The 19,353-nt window shown below is 41.7% G+C and overlaps 1 protein-coding gene across 3 annotated transcripts in view; it reads left to right on the forward strand.

Annotated features, from left to right (window-relative positions):
• The window catches only part of NUP214 (nucleoporin 214kDa), a 47,098-nt gene that overhangs the window by 3,418 nt on the left and 24,327 nt on the right, over nucleotides 1-19,353 (forward strand). For 2 of the 3 annotated variants that reach the window (XM_014943014.1, XM_014943016.1), the window contains exons 5-24: nucleotides 169-239; nucleotides 1,095-1,161; nucleotides 1,874-1,977; nucleotides 2,552-2,658; nucleotides 3,305-3,371; nucleotides 3,938-4,061; nucleotides 5,963-6,120; nucleotides 7,664-8,127; nucleotides 9,383-9,558; nucleotides 10,116-10,207; nucleotides 10,802-10,894; nucleotides 11,274-11,423; nucleotides 11,668-11,826; nucleotides 14,126-14,229; nucleotides 14,744-14,926; nucleotides 15,412-15,497; nucleotides 15,600-15,683; nucleotides 16,019-16,264; nucleotides 16,987-17,148; nucleotides 18,190-18,298. In XM_014943014.1, the coding sequence (XP_014798500.1) occupies nucleotides 169-239; nucleotides 1,095-1,161; nucleotides 1,874-1,977; nucleotides 2,552-2,658; nucleotides 3,305-3,371; nucleotides 3,938-4,061; nucleotides 5,963-6,120; nucleotides 7,664-8,127; nucleotides 9,383-9,558; nucleotides 10,116-10,207; nucleotides 10,802-10,894; nucleotides 11,274-11,423; nucleotides 11,668-11,826; nucleotides 14,126-14,229; nucleotides 14,744-14,926; nucleotides 15,412-15,497; nucleotides 15,600-15,683; nucleotides 16,019-16,264; nucleotides 16,987-17,148; nucleotides 18,190-18,298 (2,806 nt within the window). Of the gene's footprint in view, nucleotides 1-168; nucleotides 240-711; nucleotides 783-1,094; nucleotides 1,162-1,873; nucleotides 1,978-2,551; nucleotides 2,659-3,304; nucleotides 3,372-3,937; nucleotides 4,062-5,962; nucleotides 6,121-7,663; nucleotides 8,128-9,382; nucleotides 9,559-10,115; nucleotides 10,208-10,801; nucleotides 10,895-11,273; nucleotides 11,424-11,667; nucleotides 11,827-14,125; nucleotides 14,230-14,743; nucleotides 14,927-15,411; nucleotides 15,498-15,599; nucleotides 15,684-16,018; nucleotides 16,265-16,986; nucleotides 17,149-18,189; nucleotides 18,299-19,353 lie in introns of all 3 variants that reach the window. The other variant, XM_014943015.1, reaches the window with a different exon arrangement.

Genomic DNA, 19,353 nt, shown 5'->3' on the forward strand with positions numbered 1-19,353 from the left:
ATCTTCAATCTTGCTTTGTCTGTGACTGGATGACTCCCTGTTTGTTTAGTTGAGATTCATGTTTCTTTGCAGGGGAAAAATGGGGTTTTAAATTTATTAGTCCTGCTTTTGTGGGGCCTTGTAATTCTCCAGTTCCATAGCACTAATGAAATTCTCTTTTTTGCTTAGTATGTTGGAGCCCGAAGGGAAAGCAACTGGCAGTAGGGAGGCAAAATGGCACCGTGGTGCAGTATCTGCCCGTAAGTATTGTTGCTAGTAAGGCCTTGTGTCTGTTTGCTGGTTTGCATTATGCTTTATTATCTCTGCATCACAACCTACAGAATTTGGTCAAGTGGTGCCAAGTGCTTCAGTAATACTAAAGTGTCTTAGACCAATGCTGGGTTTAGTTTAGGGTTTGCACCTGCTACTTAAATATGATTTCAGAGTGGTACATGATGAATATTAAAGGGTGGGTGAGTTGCGATAAGAGTCATCATCTGTTGGTTTTTATCTTCAATCTTGCTTTGTCTGTGACTTGTTGGTTTTTATCTTCTGTTGGTTTTTATCTTCAATCTTGCTTTGTCTGTGACTGGATGACTCCCTGTTTGTTTAGTTGAGATTCATGTTTCTTTGCAGGGGAAAAATGGGGTTTTAAATTTATTAGTCCTGCTTTTGTGGGGCCTTGTAATTCTCCAGTTCCATAGCACTAATGAAATTCTCTTTTTTGCTTAGTATGTTGGAGCCCGAAGGGAAAGCAACTGGCAGTAGGGAGGCAAAATGGCACCGTGGTGCAGTATCTGCCCGTAAGTATTGTTGCTAGTAAGGCCTTGTGTCTGTTTGCTGGTTTGCATTATGCTTTATTATCTCTGCATCACAAACTACAGAATTTGGTCAAGTGGTGCCAAGTGCTTCAGTAATACTAAAGTGTCTTAGACCAATGCTGGGTTTAGTTTAGGGTTTGCACCTGCTACTTAAATATGATTTCAGAGTGGTACATGATGAATATTAAAGGGTGGGTGAGTTGCTTAAACCACTTCTCCGGGCTTTCTGTAAAGCTTGCAGTTGGCTTTGTTTGGTGTCTTTTTCTTTGTATTTAAGAGTAGTTTTATTTGCAGAGTCTGCAGGAGAAGAAAGTAATCCCTTGTCCTCCCTTTTATTATGAGACTGACAATCCGGTTAAAGGTACATCTTTCTATTTCTTTTTAACTTGTTTGCTCTTGTAAAATGTCTTTCCTCATTCCTTCTCATGTTGTTTTTAGTTATAGCAGCTCTATACTACACTGGTTACATAACTACAGTGTGATTTTTAATTATTTGGAAAAAAATAGTTGCATACTTTACCTCTGGGTTGTGTAGAAAAATTAATAGTCAGCTGGAGTCCTTGTCTATTTCTAGAATATTTTAAATATGAATTTTAAAATCTATTTTTTGCTCACCAATGCGATAGACAGTACTGTTACAAGTAGTGTCCCTTCAGCATGAAGATTTCTGGGTATAAACATCATTCTGGTATTCTGCGTGAGTTTCATCTCATCATTTTGGCTCTTCAATGAAATGTCAAAGAAGAAGCGCTTCTGCTTTTCTAAACTTACATTTGGATATGCCAGAGCGTCATCCATGTTTGGAAACACTGGCGTTGTTTTGCCTGTGGTATCATCATGCAAATCACACCAAATCATTTGGTTTGTGTTTGAAAATTCCAGGATCAAATACTTTTCCCCCTAATAACGCTGCTGTTCTGCAGACAGATACTATTTCAGATAATTGAAATTCTTTATCTTGGTAGTTTAGAAGTTAGTGGTTCCTTATTTGCTTGTGCACGTTAAAATCAAGATACAAGGAAGTATCATTCTGAAGTGTTTCTGGCTGAGGTATTTGTTCCCTTCTCTTTCAGTTTTGGATGTGCTGTGGATTGGCACATATGTCTTTACTATTGTATATGCAGCAGCTGATGGGACGCTGGAAACACCTCCAGAAGTGGTCATAGCCATATTGCCTGTAAGTGCCAGCAAGTCACGATGACAGAAGTGTTTGTTGCTTATTTTTGACTAGTTTATTACAATGGCAAGTTGCTTTTCTTATTCACTTAGACATCATGTGAAATTCGAGTTTGGTACTACTGAAAATCATAGTTTTGGGGTTGGGGAAGACTGAGCGGAGGAAGCTGTATCAGCTTGAAAACTGATGAGTAACCTGTTCTCTGCCAAGATCAAAGTATGGTGTGAAGACCATCAGCCTCTGAAGTGAACACTTGGAAAGAAAACCTTACTTGATGTAGAGTCCTGATATATTTTTCTTTGTTTATGTTAGGGAGGCTTTTAGGCCTAATGGCAGCTCTTTTTTGTATCAGGTTATTTATTGCTAGGGGGATTGCAATATCTAAACTCCCTGGTACCCTCTTTCTTGTCCCTTTATCTTTTGGAGGAGGGTTTTGGTTTGTTTGCTTTGTTCTTTATTTTTTGAGTAGTCTCGTGTTGCCTCTTCTCTCTTGAAGTATGTGGCAATTGTTGCTGTACCCTGATGTAGTCAGATTTCTGCATTGGGAGGTAAATTAGCAATGTTGGCCTTACAGAAAAAGGAAGAGAAGCGACCAGAGAAGTTTGTGAACTTCATAGAGCCTTGCTATGGGAGCTGCACGGAGAGACAGCATCATTACTTCCTCAACTATGTTGAGGAATGGTAAGTGGCAGGAATCATGGCAAAGTCTTTCTCTTGTTATTCATGTCTGAGTGATCAATGCTCTCTGTGTGTTGTGTTCCTCCTTTTTGTAAACTAAAAAATACCTGAATGTGAGACAAATGAAATTGTCATTTTGAAAATGCTTTGCATAAGTACAGCTGATTTCTCCTGCATGATATATCTCCATGCCAACGTACTCATCTGTCTGGTGAGACATTTTAAATTTTACTGTTTATTTTAAATTTACTGTTTAAAATCTGTCATAACAATTTCCCTTGAGATTCTAAGTCATAGGTGTGGTAAGGCATGGCCTTTTGTCTCACTTAATTGTGTATCTGTGTGAAGAAGCTGCTCCTGACTTTCTAAGTACCTAACTTGGACCATCATTACTTCTGATGATACAGCGGCTGTCAGATCACTGGTTGGCAAAGCGTTTCAGCCCCTGGTGACTAGTTTTAAATCAGAAAAGGTTCTGCAGTGATGTGGCAAGTCGTGTTTCTCTCCTCTTAAGTGGAAAAGTCAGTTTGATATTGTTATAACTGTATTCCTAGTTACCAGTTTGTATAAATGATAATGAATTGTGGAGCTGGGGACCTTGCTGTGAATTGTCATGTTGGTTTTAACCTGTTTGTGTCCATGTTTACAGGGATCTAGTTCTGGCAGCTTCAGCAGCTTCCACAGAAGTCAGCATTCTTGCCAGGCAAGGGGATCAGGTAATGTTTTTGTTCCTGTTGCATTTGTGCATATGTGTCTCTTTCTCGAAAATATAAACAAGCATGACCAATATAAGGCCTGGAGTACAACGAGATGGTATATTTTAAAAAAACATCCCAAAATAAAACCAAACCCCTCTCTTTTTACATCTGAGTTATGCAGAATCTTAAGATAAACATAATTCTTAGATGAACAAGAGATCCGAGTGACACAAAAGAGAAAGGATAACCAGAAACACCGTATGTTGTGAACCAAGTGCCACATTTTTCACGATTCACTTGGCTGTCTCAAAATTTGGTCAAGCTCACTATAATAAATGAGGTTATCAGTTGAAGTTAAACATTAAAACTATCTGTCCTTAACTTTGACATGCAGTGATGTGTGAGAATTCACACACAAACCTGTGAAGAACCCTGATACTTCTGGTATTTGTTAATCTGTTAAATTTAAGAGGATGCTCTCTAGCTTTTTTGTAGTCTTATCTTTCAACTGTAGTAGGCTAGAGTTCTGAAGGAGACCGATCACAGCAAAGCAGTAGTAAAAATAATGATCTTACTTTTTGCAGAACTGGGAATTGTGGGTTTTGGAGGATTCCAGCAGGGCAGAACTTCCTGTGACAGATAAAAGCGATGACACTCTGCCTGTTGGCGTTGCTGTGGACTACACCAGTAACATGCCCATCCCTATCAGTAAGTTTTGTTAGTCTGTCTTGTGGAATAGTCCAATAATAGCAATGTATGGGATAGTTTTGGAGGGGCAGCCTGGTTCTCAGGGTTCTAGATCATTCTGAAAGGGACACTGACACAGGGAATCTGTCCTGCCTTGTTATACCAAGCCCACAGCACGCATGGGCTTACTTCTGTATAAGGATTCAAATGGGAAAGTGTTAAATACAGTTCTTCCTCAAAGCTTTCAGCAGCCAGGGATACTACACAGACACAGCAAACAAAGCACCTGAGTTATGTCTGTGTTTCACAGAGCCAGGATAGCAGTGAGTTTAAAGGAGTCCTGTTCTAACACCGGGGATTTCAGGCTGCCTGTGAGGTTCTCTTTATTCTTGTAGCTTATGTCGTTTTGCAGAACTGTTGTGTATGAAGTACATTTGCACTGATCTAAAGGAAAAGTGGGTTAGTTTCAAAGCCGGAAAAAGCAAAGATCATTGAGGTGAATGCGTAGGTTTTAATTCTGCATTAAAGCACAGGGTCTGTACTGACTGAACCCTGCTGTGCTCTACATCCAGCCAGTTACATTATTGCTGTACTTTCTGCGCTGCCTGAAGGCTGTTCAAAGCACCTTGTCAGAGGAAGAAGCTGAAGATACATCTGAGCTATTGTGTTGTACCTTAGTGAATTCTGAAAACTCTCCCTTGAAACCCAGAGACAGATTGAAATAGAGATGCCTTCAGGCAGAGTGGAAGGTACTGCAGTCCAGGGTTACTGAAGAGCACAGGAGGGTGCCGATTAACTGAGAACTTTACCTGAATAAAAACCTACAGAAGGGAATTGAGGTCAAACTTCGTACTTGAATGTAAAATTGAATTTGAAGCATTTTCTCTCTTAATCTGTACAGTTATTGGATTAAGGAAGCTGTCAGGACTGCTTTTTTTTTAAGACCAGGTTGTGCTGCCTTAGAGTTTTTAGAAAAATTTTTGGAGAAGCTTTTCGCTAACACATTGTGTTCACACAGAAGGCAATCAGCTTGGTTTTGGCTGCACATTAATTTGCTTTGCAGTTCACAGCAAATTTGGGTGGCAGAAAAACTGCATTTGTCCTGGAGCTTGTTCCCATGTGGAAGCTGCCCTTACTAACGTGCTTTTCCTGAGGAACCAAACATGACCATCAACTGCACTGCCTGAGAAACAAAGCACCATGATTATAGCAGATTTTTCCCACATCCTAGATTTGTTCCAGATTTTTTAAAATTTAATTAAGCACGGTTAAACCATTATAGAATTTATTTTTTTTTTTTAGAAATATAGGGAGTGGTTTGAGGCCTTTAACTCTGCTGAGAATATTTGAACTGAAGCAGACTCTAGGCCCAAAGCTGCAATTGCACAAAACTCAAGTATTTTATATCAGAAGTTCAGATCATCAGGATGTTTGTTTGATGTTGGCTTTCTTTAAAGTTAAAAAGCTTCCTATCTAGCCACTCTCTTTCGTACTGTATGTGTATGAATGTTAATGATGTGACAGGACCCAGTGGAATGTGGGGATTGCTGAAAGGCAGAGGATTGAAGGAGGGAGCAGTTTATAGGTAAAGAATAAGGACTGCTTCAAAATATGAAAAAGCCTGGCAGAGGAATTCACGGGTGAAAGTTGGGCTTTGTCATTCAGGAGTTGACATTTGATTGTCAAAATAACCCTTCATCTATGAATTTATGAAACATGAAGTCAGAAATAGGAAGCAATAAAGAAGGAAAAAGAGAATTGGGCATTCATGGATAAGCAAGGGAACATAGATGCCAATGAAAGCAAGAAGGGGGGAAAATGTAAGAAATATTGTGCTCAGCAAGTCCCATGAAGGTGCCAGTGCCAGCAGGAACAGAGCAGGAGGCGTTGGCTGCAGGACTGATGTATGTGGTCTCTGACAGGTGATGAGAAGACCCTTGCTCCAGCTCCAGTTCTGATCTTGCTCTCTACGGATGGTGTGCTCTGCCCGTTCTACATGATCAACCAAAACCCGGGGGTCAGATCACTTATCGTCACCCCAGAGCCGTTGCCGTTAGGAGGGGAGAGAGTCCCAAAATCAGGGGAACCAGTAAAGGAGGAAAAAAGAGAATTGGGCATTCATGGATAAACAAGGGAACATACTTGCCAATGAAAGCAAGAAGGGGGGAAAATGTAGGAAGCAATAAAGAAGGAAAAAGAGAATTGGGCATTCATGGATAAGCAAGGGAACATAGATGCCAATGAAAGCAAGAAGGGGGGAAAATGTAAGAAATATTGTGCTCAGCAAGTCCCATGAAGGTGCCAGTGCCAGCAGGAACAGAGCAGGAGGCGTTGGCTGCAGGACTGATGTATGTGGTCTCTGACAGGTGATGAGAAGACCCTTGCTCCAGCTCCAGTTCTGATCTTGCTCTCTACGGATGGTGTGCTCTGCCCGTTCTACATGATCAACCAAAACCCAGGGGTCAGATCACTTATCGTCACCCCAGAGCCGTTGCCGTTAGGAGGGGAGAGAGTCCCAAAATCAGCAGGTAAGTACTCCAGTGGATTCAGGAAAAACATGCAATCCTGCTTAGCAGGGGAGTTGGACTAGATGATCTCTAGAGGTCTCTTCCAACTCTGTCGAATCTGTGAATCTGTATGTGTTTGTGGATCTTTTTCATCTTCATCTGCGAGTTTGGTATTCACACATGTATGTGGCCACAGAAAATAATATTATTTTTTTTCTTTATAATGATAATAGGAAGCAGTTCTTGAGTGTTTGCTCCCAGGACTGTTCTCTGTCTTGTATGCATCAGTGTGAAATTATCTAGTCCTGTTTGTTATGCAGGATCTCAAGCACTTTGCAAACTGCACTTGGACTCTACTGTGCAATCACACTTTGGGGAACGGGGCCAAAGCAATTTTAGAAGGCCCTTTGCCCAGATTTGGGGTGTATGACTGGAACTGCTGCAGAGAGGTGATGATTTTCCTCCATATGTTTTGCCACACGAGGCCATGACATGAACTAAGGTGTTTGGCTGCAGCAAAAGCTTATTTAAACAATAGCTTTCTGCAGCAATGTGGAAAGGCTGTTAGCGGGTGAAGAGTACTAGTTTTATCTGAGATACAGATGTGTTGCTATATGAGGTGTGAAGTAGGCAGTTTCTTTTCCTGGGGTAGGCAGGTAAAATGATCTTTTTGCTTCTCTTCATGCATCAATAATATTTAGAAACCCACCATTTTCTTCCCTGGCCCCAAATTTGCTTCTCCTTTCCCAAACAGAATGCTTCTGTTTGGCAGCCTGCCCCTCTGCAGCACCAGCTGACTTGTTTGCTGGCAGCCTGTTTTATTTGAGGTGGCAGGAACCTCATGAAAATCAATGGAGAAAGGTGAAGCCTTTTCCCAGGGAATTCCAGGCAACATTAATCTAGCCTAGTAGTATTGATCATGGCTTGGACTTTGTGCAGCTTCTGTATCACTTACTGGGTTTGGGGACTGGAAGCCTGGCTCTGCCATCTCTCTTCCTCACCGAACTGTCTGTCCAGTGGGTGAGATGGTGCCCATCAAATAGCATTTGGCCTTGCAGTACCTTCTGCAAGTCAATGCAGCCAAATGAGTCTCTTCCTTCCCCATTTTGTCTTTCTGCAGGAAGTTCTGCCACAACTCCAACCACTCCTCCAACTTCTTCAAAGCCTGACACGGGACCAGGTGTTGCTGCTGCTGCTGCGCCTGCCTCAAGTCAGCCTCCTGCAGGGAGTGGAGCAGCTGCTTTTTCCTTCATGCCTTCAGCTGTGAAGATGCCTGGCTCCACGGGCAGTGATCCACCACCTTACCCCTTCACCACTGATGCCTCCAAGCAGTCCCTGGCTCCCAGTCTGACTGCAGCAGCAACGTTCTCTTTCTCCTCTGCTTCTTCTAAGGCATCGGTGACTCCTGCTCCTTCTGTAGGCACCACTACAGCTACTACCACCTCATTTTCATTTGCATCCATGAACTTTAAACCAGCTGCAGAGAGCTCACCTGGGCCACCGCTCTCCACAACGCCTGTTGCACAGAAGTCATCTTTTGCCTCTGCAGCTTCTTCAGTCAAAGTGAACCTCAATGAGAAGTAAATAGATACAGTAGTTAATGCAGTGGCTGGATACTTGTTAAAATGCTCCTGGCATGGGCAGTGTATGGTAGTTCTGAAGATGGTTTCTGGCTTTTTGCACTGACAGCGTTTTCCCATGCTCCCAAAAAAGCACTGAGGAAGCCTCTTTTTATCCAAGACATAGCCATCTTGGCCATGAAAACCCTCAGTGTTTCCCATGCTACAAATCACATTCATGCGCAAAATATTAGTCAAGGGACGATGCCAAAAATTAGACTGATAATTTGCCAAATTGCCAGAGACCTAGTTTTTTCATACCTTTGCTTCATAGGCACTAAATGGTAATTCCATGCCTCGGTTTAATGGAAATCATGGTTAAAGGCTCTTGGGGGACTACTGGGATTTTAAATCCTTTATGTCTGTGACTGGTGAGCGTGGTGGTGATAGCACAAGTTTCTTTGTTGAACACAGGATCTGAAATCTTAAAAACTTGTTTGTGCCAACTGAAAGAAAACTACTATTAATTAGGAACTACGGAAAATGGATTTGGGTGATGAGTGTTCTCAGATTTCATAGACCCACTCTTCCCTCTGGCTCCTGAGACTTCCTCTCCATTTTTAGAAAGAGTGGTTTAAAACACAGAGCGATGTTAATTGGAGCTGCTTTCTATGGAGAGCAATTTTCATGTAAATGCATCATAAGAAATTTCTGATGGTTCAAATTATTATTTCTTAATTAGAAAAATCTTTACTACACCAGGATCTGAGAGTAGCTTTTGCAGCTTTTTAAATTTTATATTTTGTGTATAAAGCAAATGATACGCTTGTGAATTGGCTCAATATTTAAATTGGCTGCCTTGAGGAGCCAAGTTTGCAGATGAATAGAAATTCATATTTTCTCATAGAGTTTCTGTTTAAGCCTTGCTGTGAGGCTGATACTGAAAGGCAGCTCAGATTTGCTGTAGTTGGTGTTTTGGTGCAAAATGGTGAGGTGCGTTTTGAAGCAGAGTAGTACTTTTGCTGACGTTTGGTTTTGCTCACTGGGTGGCTCTATGGTGGCAGTCTTTGTGGTTCCACAGTAAAGGTTCAGAAATGATCCTGAATGGCTCCTTCCTGCTATCTCCAGAAGCTACACTTGTAATTTTGTGTCTGGAGCTTGAGTTGTTGCTGATCCCAGAGGATGCTAATTCATCAGAACTTAGTGCTTCGCTGTTGATGGAGGGAAACAGCCAGGACCAGTTCGAAGCTGAAAGATGTTCTGCTTTCTGTTACAGGTTCTCTGCTGTAGACACTTCTTCCCCCACTAGCAGCAGTGGTCAAAGCACTTCCACTATGTTTTCGTTCTCAACCACTTCAAAAACTGCTTCTGGAGGTCCTCTGAGCCAGTCCATGCCCCTCCCAGCCTCTCCTCCCACACCACTGAAGGCTTCGACCCCTGTGCCTGCCGCAGGTAGGAATCTGATGCGTATTGTTGGGAATAATGCATTATAGACAATGTTCTAAGAGTTCTAGAACATAGTGAGCTTCATTTGGCTTCTTTTTCCTCTTCTTTTTCCTGCTGTTTTTACTGATGCAGCCGACCTTCTGATTTGCACACCGTAATGATGTGATGGACTTGGAAAAACTTCTCAGTTTCAATCCTATTTGCACACTTTGTTCCCCAGAGAACCGTATGTGAAACGAATATATTCAGCTTCTTAAGCTGATCCAGAAGCTCTGGCATTTTCAGTGCTCTGTAATACAGCTCTAATTATGAATGTTTCTGGGCAGTCACACAAATTAGTGCCTTATCTTGCGTCTGGAGCGAATAGAGTTAAAAAACTTTAAATTAGATAGCATTCATTTGTTAGCAGAGTAATATTCTATCTCTTGAGCAATTATGTGTCTGGGGGTCTTGAAGCCTTTCTGGAGTAAGAGAGCCACATATTGGAGAGTGATGGTTGTTACCTTTAGGAGAGACAGCTTTGTATAAGTTCATTAATTAATGTTCCTCTTTTTAAATTCCAGTGGCACGTCCTGCTCAAAGTATGCCTTCAGCTTCTTTACTACAGAAGACAGCCAAAATCTCCCCATCTGCAGCAAAGCCAAGCTCTGCTCAGGTAAGGGGAACTTGAGTGGATTCTTTAAAGGCTGAATGTTTTACATGGCCCATGAATTGCTTAGAATACATTGGATTGAATGACTGTTCTTGGGTCAAAGAATTAGCTAGCTTTTGACATTAATTAGTAGCAAATCTGTGGGACTAAAACTATGTTCTTTGCATGTCTTTAGAGAGCTGTGTTTAGATGTATGTTGTCACCATCAGAGTTGTAGAAACTAATTCTTCCTGTTGTTAGGGAAATGAGGTTTCACAGCTTTCCCAGCTAATAAGCAATCAAGAGATGCCTTGACTCTGTATTACAAAGAGAGACACCAAGTTTGCTGGATATTAAAGTCCAAGTAGTAATACAGAACAGCACACAGATTTTCTTTGCTTTCATAAAGCTTTAGCCACATATCTCCACGTAGTTCACCATCCTACTTCAAACATGCACATACTGGTCTTAGTTTACTGTGGAACTTGTATTTATCCTTATGACAATTGTCTCCCTGGTGACTTAATGGAGTTTCTAACAGCAGGCCTTTTTTGATATTCTAAGATCCTTGATGCTAAGGATATATCCTTAATGTTGTTTTTTGGATTTGTTTTTCAGGGAAAGTCAGCACTCCCCAGTGCTCCAGCTTTAGAGAAACAGGCCCACCAGTGGAAGGATTCAGACCCTGTCATAGCAGGAATCAGAGAGGAGGTGAGATTTTTTCAAGCAGTTTTCTTCATTTTAGAAGCTGTAAGACAACTGTGTAGGTACACAGACACTCATTTTCAATTCACCTATGTTCTGATGGGGTGTGTCAGTAGTTCAGGAATCAGAAGGGAGTTTTTCCCCAAGGTAATCAGCCTGGTTCGTAACTGCTGTTTGTCTATCCTGTTTAGTCATTTTTAATTTCAGTCGCTGTGCTGGAAAAATTGAGTATTCTTTCCTGTTAATGTTCAAGAAGAATTTCCTGCTTTGGCTGCAAATTGACAGCTGTTTATGGTGTAGCAGAAACATAATCCAAGAGCTTTGACATTTGTTCCAGACCCTGCTATGTTTCAGTGACTGCACTTTCTTCTGCTTGACTTTGTAGATTGCACATTTTCAAAAGGAGTTGGAGGAACTGAAGGCCAGGACTTCCAAAGCCTGTTTCCAAGTAGGTACTCCAGAAGAAATGAAGATGTTGCGAACTGAGTCAGATGATCTTCACACCTTCCTCTTGGAAATTAAAGAGACAACGGAGGTGAGCAGAGTATCTTCAGACTGTTTAGCTCCTCAGCAATGACTTTTCCTTGCCTGATGTTCCTACTTAAGCTGCTAAAGCTGAACTGATGTAGATGGAACATCTGACTGTGCTGCTTTAACGTGGGGGTGATGTTTTGCATTTGTGCTGTCAGGCAGACACTTGCAGAAGCCCCTGTGCTCGAGATGGCAATGAAAAGATATTACTTTGAACCTTTTCCCATCTGTTCTATTTCTTTTTGCAGTCACTTCACGGAGATATTAGTATTCTGAAGACAACCTTGCTGGAGGGATTTGCAGGGGTAGAAGAGGCAAGAGAACAGAATGAACGGAATCATAGCTCGGGGTATTTGCATTTGCTCTATAAGAAACCTTTGGATCCCAAGAGTGAAGCACAGCTTCAGGTATGAAGCATGTCAGCCAACTTCAAATCTAGAGTTTTAAATAAAATAAAACAAAACTGGGGCTTGCATGTGCAAGTGCCCAGCAATTTTGTTCTGCCCTACGTATTTGCTGTTTCAATATAGTCTAGTAGAGTGTGATGAGCTTTGTTTTCCATGAGTTTGCAAGACATGCTGAAAATCCTCTCCTAAAGCTCCTCTGCGGTGTTGCCATTTGCAGTGATGATTCAAAACCCCTGCTGAAGGGAAGTAGTTCACCTGAGATCCAAGTCTATTCTAAGCTTAGAATGTGACTCTTGACATCCTGTTCCTTCTCAGCCTGTAGTGTTTGTTCAGGGATTTCACTTAAAAGATTTTTTTTCTTTTTTTCTCAACACTTTGTAGAAGAGTTCTTGGAATTATTTTTATCTTCAGCAAGTGCCTTATGGAACAATTTGATGATTTATTATGACTTACAGAATTGTGTGGTTAATTTCATGGATGGCAGAGCATAAAACTAAATGATATTCTAAAAGCTGGGGCACAAAGGAAAATAACTGGCAGTACATAAAGAGGCTTTCAAAGACGTGAAAGAAATTAGGGGTGAAGTGCCCTTTCTGCTACAACTCTGGTGATGAGAGGACTATTTAACCCTAAGGAAAATAGAGTGAATGTGCCCTACAAATGGTACTTGGTCTCTTTATACACTGATAAGTTCCCCTCAAGAAGTTTGACCAGCAGGCTGAAGACATAACTAAATGTCATCTTTGTTACAGTAGGTATCAAGAGACTGCACACAGACAGTTGTGAGAAATCAGCTGACATGAAGTAATTTCTTTTAGGTCTGATCTCTTAATCTTCACCTGGATTCTGTAGATTGATTCACAGTCTTAATTGTATGCCTGCTTTGATGCCCGCTGCGTCTCTGTGATGTTTCAAGCTTATGTTTGTGACTTCAGAAAGATGATAATCTTGAAATGCTTGTTTCACTGACCTAGAGAGAGGATCATAAGGAAAGAATAACAACGGGAGAGAAGTGGAAGTGGATTGGAATGTAAGGAGAGAGCTTTCAGGGCAACTTTCTAAAAGTTTACAAGACAGACAGCTCTAGTCTGACTCTTAAATTTTGTTCAGTCTTTGTCATCCCCATTCTCCAGGGTGAGAAAAGCTCACTTAGTCAACTTTGTATTAGTTTTCAATGAAGATTTAAATATCCTGATCCTGAGGCTTTGCTGGTGTCCAGCATTATCGATTTGCTGTCCAGAGAGTTGCTGCTGTATAATGCTTATAGCTGCTGGAGAGAGGAAACCTGTGCTTGGCAGTGTGTGGTGCTAACCCCACAGCAGGACTAGATTTGGTTTCAGGTTGGGTATGTCACAGAATTTCATACTGTATCTTGAAACCAGTTGCAGTGGAATTTTTCCTTCTCTGTTGTGCTTCATCGTTGTATTTAAGTGAGTGTTTTGTTGAGATGAGCTGAAACCAACTGCAGTTTCCATTTCCACTTTATGAGATTGGAGTTCAGGACTTGTTCGTGCCATGACAGGCTGGAGGGATGACAATAATGAGACCAAATGCTGGTTTTGTTTAGGGAGCAGGGCTTGTAGCCAGAGGTCTCTGGCTTAGTTGTGCCAGTTGTGCAACTGTGTGGTCATGGATAAATCACTTCGCGCTCTCTCTGTGCTTTTTTTTTTTCCTTTCCTACCTACAAAAATGAAGTTAATTCCTTGCCTTAGTGTGGGAGTTGTGAGCATTTGTGAATGTTCTCATGAATCATAGTCTGTGAACGCTGGTATCCCAGAGCCGCGTGAATGGCCTGCACAGCTTTGATCACCTATAATTGTTAGCAGTTTCTCTCATGAATCATAGTCTGTGAACAACGCTGGTATCCTAGAGCCGCGTGAATGGCCTGCAAAGCTTTGATCACCTATAATTGTTAGCAGTTTCAACGTTGTAAAATGGGAGCAAATGACTCATATTCTGGAAATGAGATTTGAAATAAGGTTTGTTTTGTATAATGCCTGATGTTTGTAAAACCCTTTCAGCAAAGACCTGGCAATGTTTTGCAAACATTATGGAAAGTATTATTTCTGCTTGAGAGCTGGGATAGAATGTCTTAAGCCAAGCCCTGTGGGTACCCCACTGGTTGATAAGTAGATTTTTCGCTATGTTGGGTTCTGTTGTGCTGATAAAACTTTCCAGGCAGAAATATGGGGAAGTGCCACATGGCTTGGATTGAATGAGCCCAAAGGGTCTTCAGCTTCTTCAACGGGGAGTGAGCTTTCTGAAGTGAATTAAAAGCTGACTTCATTTTGTGTGGTAGGAAATTCGACGCTTGCACCAGTACGTGAAGTTTGCTGTTCAGGATGTGAATGATGTCCTGGATTTGGAGTGGGATCGGCACCTGGAACAGAAGAGAAAGCAGAAGTGAGTAACTGAAATTGGAACACAGAACAACTGTGAGGAACATGTTAATGAATTGGGTATTAATCTCTAATCAGCAGACAAAAGCCTTTTTCCATTTAGCAGTATGATCTTTTCCAAGGGAATCTAGTAATAAAGCTTGACTAAGACACCTAATGGGAGCTACAGATTCGAACTATATGGCTTCATATGCATTACAAGCTTGTTGCATCTCTGTGGGCACTGTAACTAGTGCTTATAGAAAAAATATGAAATAAGCTTTGTAGAAACGCATTCATTGGTGGTAGCTAACGAAACCTTCCTAATAAATAAAACATCTTGAAGTAAATGAGCTAAATGAATGAACTTGCACTGTATTCAAAGGAGAAATATGCATTTGAGATGATCTGAACTGCTTTGGTGTTCAAACCAAACTGTGTTTGACCTCATGGAGTTGAAGTATTTGTGTGTGCATGTCTGCTTGTGGCCAGATACCTAGAATGGTTCTTATCCCTGTCTCTTGATCCGCTGTCTTAAGGCGTCTGATAGTTCCTGAGCGAGAGACTTTGTTTAACACCCTGGCTAATAACCGGGAAATAATCAATCAGCAGAGGAAGAGACTGAACCAGCTCGTGAACAGCCTGCAGCAGCTCCGACTGTATAATCAGACATCTCAGTGGAGTGTTCCCAGTGATACGTCTTCTCTCAGCAGTGCTCAAAGGTACGTGAAACACCTAAGTGGTGTTAACACTCCTCCTGACTTGCCCTCAGCAATGTGCAAGTGTGCATCCTCCAAAGAATGATGTTTTGTAGATGTGGTATGGGAGGACAGGATGTCCTAAAAATGATACTAAAATATGCCTAGGTAATATAGAAGCTCCTTGGTTATATTCGGTGACACATTGTTCAATGCTTATCAGAAATTTACCCTAAAAGTTACATTTTTTTATAGTAAAGAGGATAATAGAGCCTCCAGACTGAAGTCCTGCTGGTTGTCTGTCTGAATTCAGGGGAAGAAGTGAATGGGTCTTAGAGTTTCCAAATTAGTTAAAGATGTATGTGTTTAAATAGCACAGTATCTAGAGAAGCCAATTGTTCTTCCAGATATGCCAATGGTACTGGTAGCTCCTTTGGCACCCTTTTGTTCCTGATTTGCTTGATTTCTTTCTGCTGATCGTGGGTTTTCACTGCTCTGCCTTGTCCTAGTTTTGACAGTGACCTTGAAAGCCTGCGCAATGCCTTGATGAAAACTACCTTGGAATCACATGCCAAACCTCTGCCCAAAGTACCTGGTAATTTATTCTTTCTTCCCGGCATTCACATCATAAATGTGAATTACTTTTTTTGACTTGCAGTTTGATTGTGGACTAATAACTCTCTTTTTTGTTTCCCAGCTAAATTATCCCCTGTGAAACAGGCACAGTTGAGGAATTTTCTAGCCAAGAGGAAAACTCCACCAATTAGGTCTATAGCTCCAGGTAAACCTTAGTTACTGTAGAAGCCTGAAACGTTTTCCAGGAGAGTGACTTACCTGCTGTGGGAATTGGTGCTGAAGTTAGTTTTTGGCTTCTCAATCCTCAGCCCCTACTTCTGATTTCCTGTTCCCCCATCTGCTCTCAGTAACAACGTCCTTCAGATACCATCTTGTTGAAGCCTGCCTTTCCTGGCAGTTAAGAAGTCAAATCCCATCAATGCAGGATTAAAACAAGGCAGTAGAAGAGCATCCTAAGATTTGTTGTCTCTCTCTTGGCTGTTAGGCTGGATGGTTCTCTCAACTTAAAACACACATGAGATTTTGTTTCTGCTATTGCAGCAAGTTTGTCCCGATCTGCCTTCTTGTCCACAAGATACTATGAAGATTTGGATGAAGTCAGTTCAACATCCTCCGTATCCCAGTCGCTGGAAAATGACGATTCACAGGCAGTGGACCAGGAAGAAGAGGCTGCTCCAGTCCAAATCCCTCGTCACGCTCCTGTGGTCCGTACTCCCTCCATCCAGCCTGGGTTGATGGGTCAGTCTCCATCCTTTGGGAAACAGCCCCTCACCGTGGGTTCTTCACGTGAGTTGTTTTTGCAACATCTTTCCTCTTTTGCATGTGTTCTTGTCAGTATCTTTAACCACTGTATCCATTGTCAGTGCTTCAGATCCTGGAGAAATGAGATTGCAGTGTGCAGATTTACACTGCCAAGTTTCCAGAGGTTATTAGCAGAGTGACCTCATGAACTTGAGCTGAAAGTGCTAAAATATCTCATTGAATGTGTTTTTCTGAGAGCCTGCTTCTTTCAGATAGTAGTACTGTTTCCCTTTAATTTGCCTTAAGTGTATGCCATTATTTCTTAAAATAATGCCCAAAGACCAGGAAACTGAAGTATTACTGCATTTGGTTGGTCTGGCCAAGGTTAGGAGTTCTGAGCCTGGTGAGTCAGAGGAAGAACTATATTTGCATACACTCGGTTTTCCTCTCTCCGTGTGAGAGAGGTTTTTTTTTAATCTCTCTAGCTGGAGAGAAAACGAAGGTGTCAGCAGAAGTGTCTGTAACAGCAAACTGAAAGTCATCTAATGCATTCAAATGACAGCTATTGAGACTTGCTTGCTAAATTCATCGGCATATACAGAAACTGCCAGGGACAGATTGTGTTGATTGTTTAAAAGGCCTGTGTGTCAGTCTGGTCAGAAGGAAGCTGTGTACTTAGAGGAACTAGTTCAGCAAAGGCTTTCAAGTCCCCCTGATTTGTAGAGATACAGCAATCTGTAATATTTTTTTTTCTTTTGTTTTTTTAGTGCCTTCATCTTCAAGCAGAATCATACCACAAGGTGCTGACAGTACAATGCTTGCAACAAAGACTGTGAAACATGGGGCCCCGGCTCCTTCTGTCACTGTTCCAGCACCACAAGCAGCTGCTGCTGCAGCTCTGCGGAGGCAGATGGCTAACCAGTCCCCAGGTAAAAGGATGGCTAATTGCCCAAGTGACCTCTGAGCAGCTGAATGTGACTTTCACAGGAATTTAGTGCTCTCAAAGGAGAAGATCATCAAACAAAATGAGACACAGATCTGTATTTGTTGCACCTCTGAGCTATCCAGTGTTCCTTTGTCTTCCTTTTTCCTGTAAGCTCCTAGTACAAAATGCCTGAGAAACTCCCACCTCGGGTTTCTTTGTCCCCTTCTCATCTGTGTAGTGGCAGAAATGTCGATACCTCTTAGGAGATCCTGACATGGCCATTGATCTGTGTGCAAGAAACTGTTGGAGAGCAGAGAAAGGCTGTCACTGGCCTGTACTAATAACTCTTCATTACTAGCTATGCAATTAAAAGATCTGAAGAATTTTAATATTGAAAAGTTAAAGGTGAACTATTGAGCTAAGGATCTGCTATTGGATCTGCTTGTAGGGAAGGTTTTGAGTTGACAGGAGAAAGGTTTCCCAATTTAAGCTTTTCTTGTTTGGTCTTAGACATTTCTCAGTGCGTCCTTAGTACTTGCAGTGTCAGTGCAGAAAAGACACAGTTCAGCTCCTGGTAGAGGAATTGAATTATTTTCTTTTATTTGCCCAAGGAGAGCATAAGTGCAGAAAGTGGACTAGTGACATGAATTCTGGTAGAGGCTGGGATGTAACTACGAAGGTCTGTTAACCTAAGATGTTACCATGTAGGTAATGAAAGATTGGTAAAAGTAATTAGATTTGGTCAGCAAACAACAAAAAAATGTACCAACTTTATAGAAAGGTGTCCCCTTGTTTGGTGTCCTTATTGAATGCTGGGGTACCAAACATTTTGGGCCAGTTGCACCATATACCTTCTAGAAACTTGGATGGATTTCTTTGGGAGTTACATATAGGCACCATATTGAATGAAATGTTTAATATGGAGATCATCTTTACCTCTTTTGTTTTTTTCTCTCCCCCCCCCTTTTTTTTTTTCCTTATATCATCTTTACCTCTTTTGTTTTTTTCTCCTCCCCTCCCCCTTTTTTTTTTTCCTTCCTTAAAGCTGTAAGCACCTCCTTGACTGAATCAACTCTGAAGAACGTTCCTCAGGTGGTGAACGTGCGAGAACTCAAAACTGGTGCCTTGACTCCAGCTGTCTCCGCAGTCATAGGGTGAGTGGGGGCTCCCCTTCTTTCTGGGAGCCTTTGGTAGCACTTGCAATAGAGCTCTTCTGCCAATGGGGAGCAGTAGTAGTATTTTACATGGTAAAATGCTGGCTTGACTGTGTAAGACCTAAAGTGGATTCATGTAAAGAAAAGTATTGGGTTTGTGGCATGAAAGGAAGAAATATTTTCTTTCCAGGTCATTCAAGGATTTACTAATGGCTTGTCCTGAACAAACGACAAGACCTGTGTTAACCTCGTTCTCCATTAGTCTGTGAAATGCATTTTAGTGCATCCACTCCTTTTGGGATCCAGTGGTTTTACTGCTAGTATGTACTTTGGATCTGGTATCTCTCCAGTCACTACCTCTGTTCTGCCTCTTTCTGTGAGGGAAGTGTACACCTCTGTTGCTGAGTGTGGTCTGTGGCCTTAAACTCTCCAGATGCTGTTCCTTCTGCTTCGTCATCCATTACAGAGAAAACCTTCTCTGGAGTTATGCTTGTTCTGTCTGTTCCCAGATCCATCCCCTGAGGGAGGTAGAACTGTGCTTTGGCTTTTCTGGAAACTTGTCTCAAATTCTTTGACATCAGAATTTTGACTGAGAGGTTGGGTGGCAGTAGGGGCCGATCACTTTGGAATAATACAGAGCTGCAAGGCTGTCTTCCTCATGAGTAAATTATGAATGTTGTGTTCTGGTATTTAACCTTGAGTTTATTAAGATTTCTCATAAGTTAGCTGTAAAGTTTGGCTTTTCTACTTTTCTGCCTCCTACAGACAACAGCCAGCTCAGCTCATTCCAGAGATCTTTGTCTTATCACCAGGTTCTGTCACCAGCCACAGAACTAGTCCTTTTCAGTGTCATTGTAATGACCTTGAAACTGCCTTGTCTCTGCTTCATGTTCCTACCATTGCTTAAGACCAAGATAATGTTGCTGTTTCTGGGCTGGGGAGGCAAGGTCACTACTGACAAGTCTGAGCAAAGTTGAGCTTACTGCATAAAGCAGGATAAACTCGCCCACGTACCTCTGATCAGCAGTCCACATGGAGTTGCAAATGTTTTACCC

The sequence above is a fragment of the Calidris pugnax genome, unplaced genomic scaffold (genome assembly GCF_001431845.1).
Source record: "Calidris pugnax isolate Ruff unplaced genomic scaffold, ASM143184v1 scaffold102, whole genome shotgun sequence".
Taxonomy (NCBI): domain Eukaryota; kingdom Metazoa; phylum Chordata; class Aves; order Charadriiformes; family Scolopacidae; genus Calidris; species Calidris pugnax.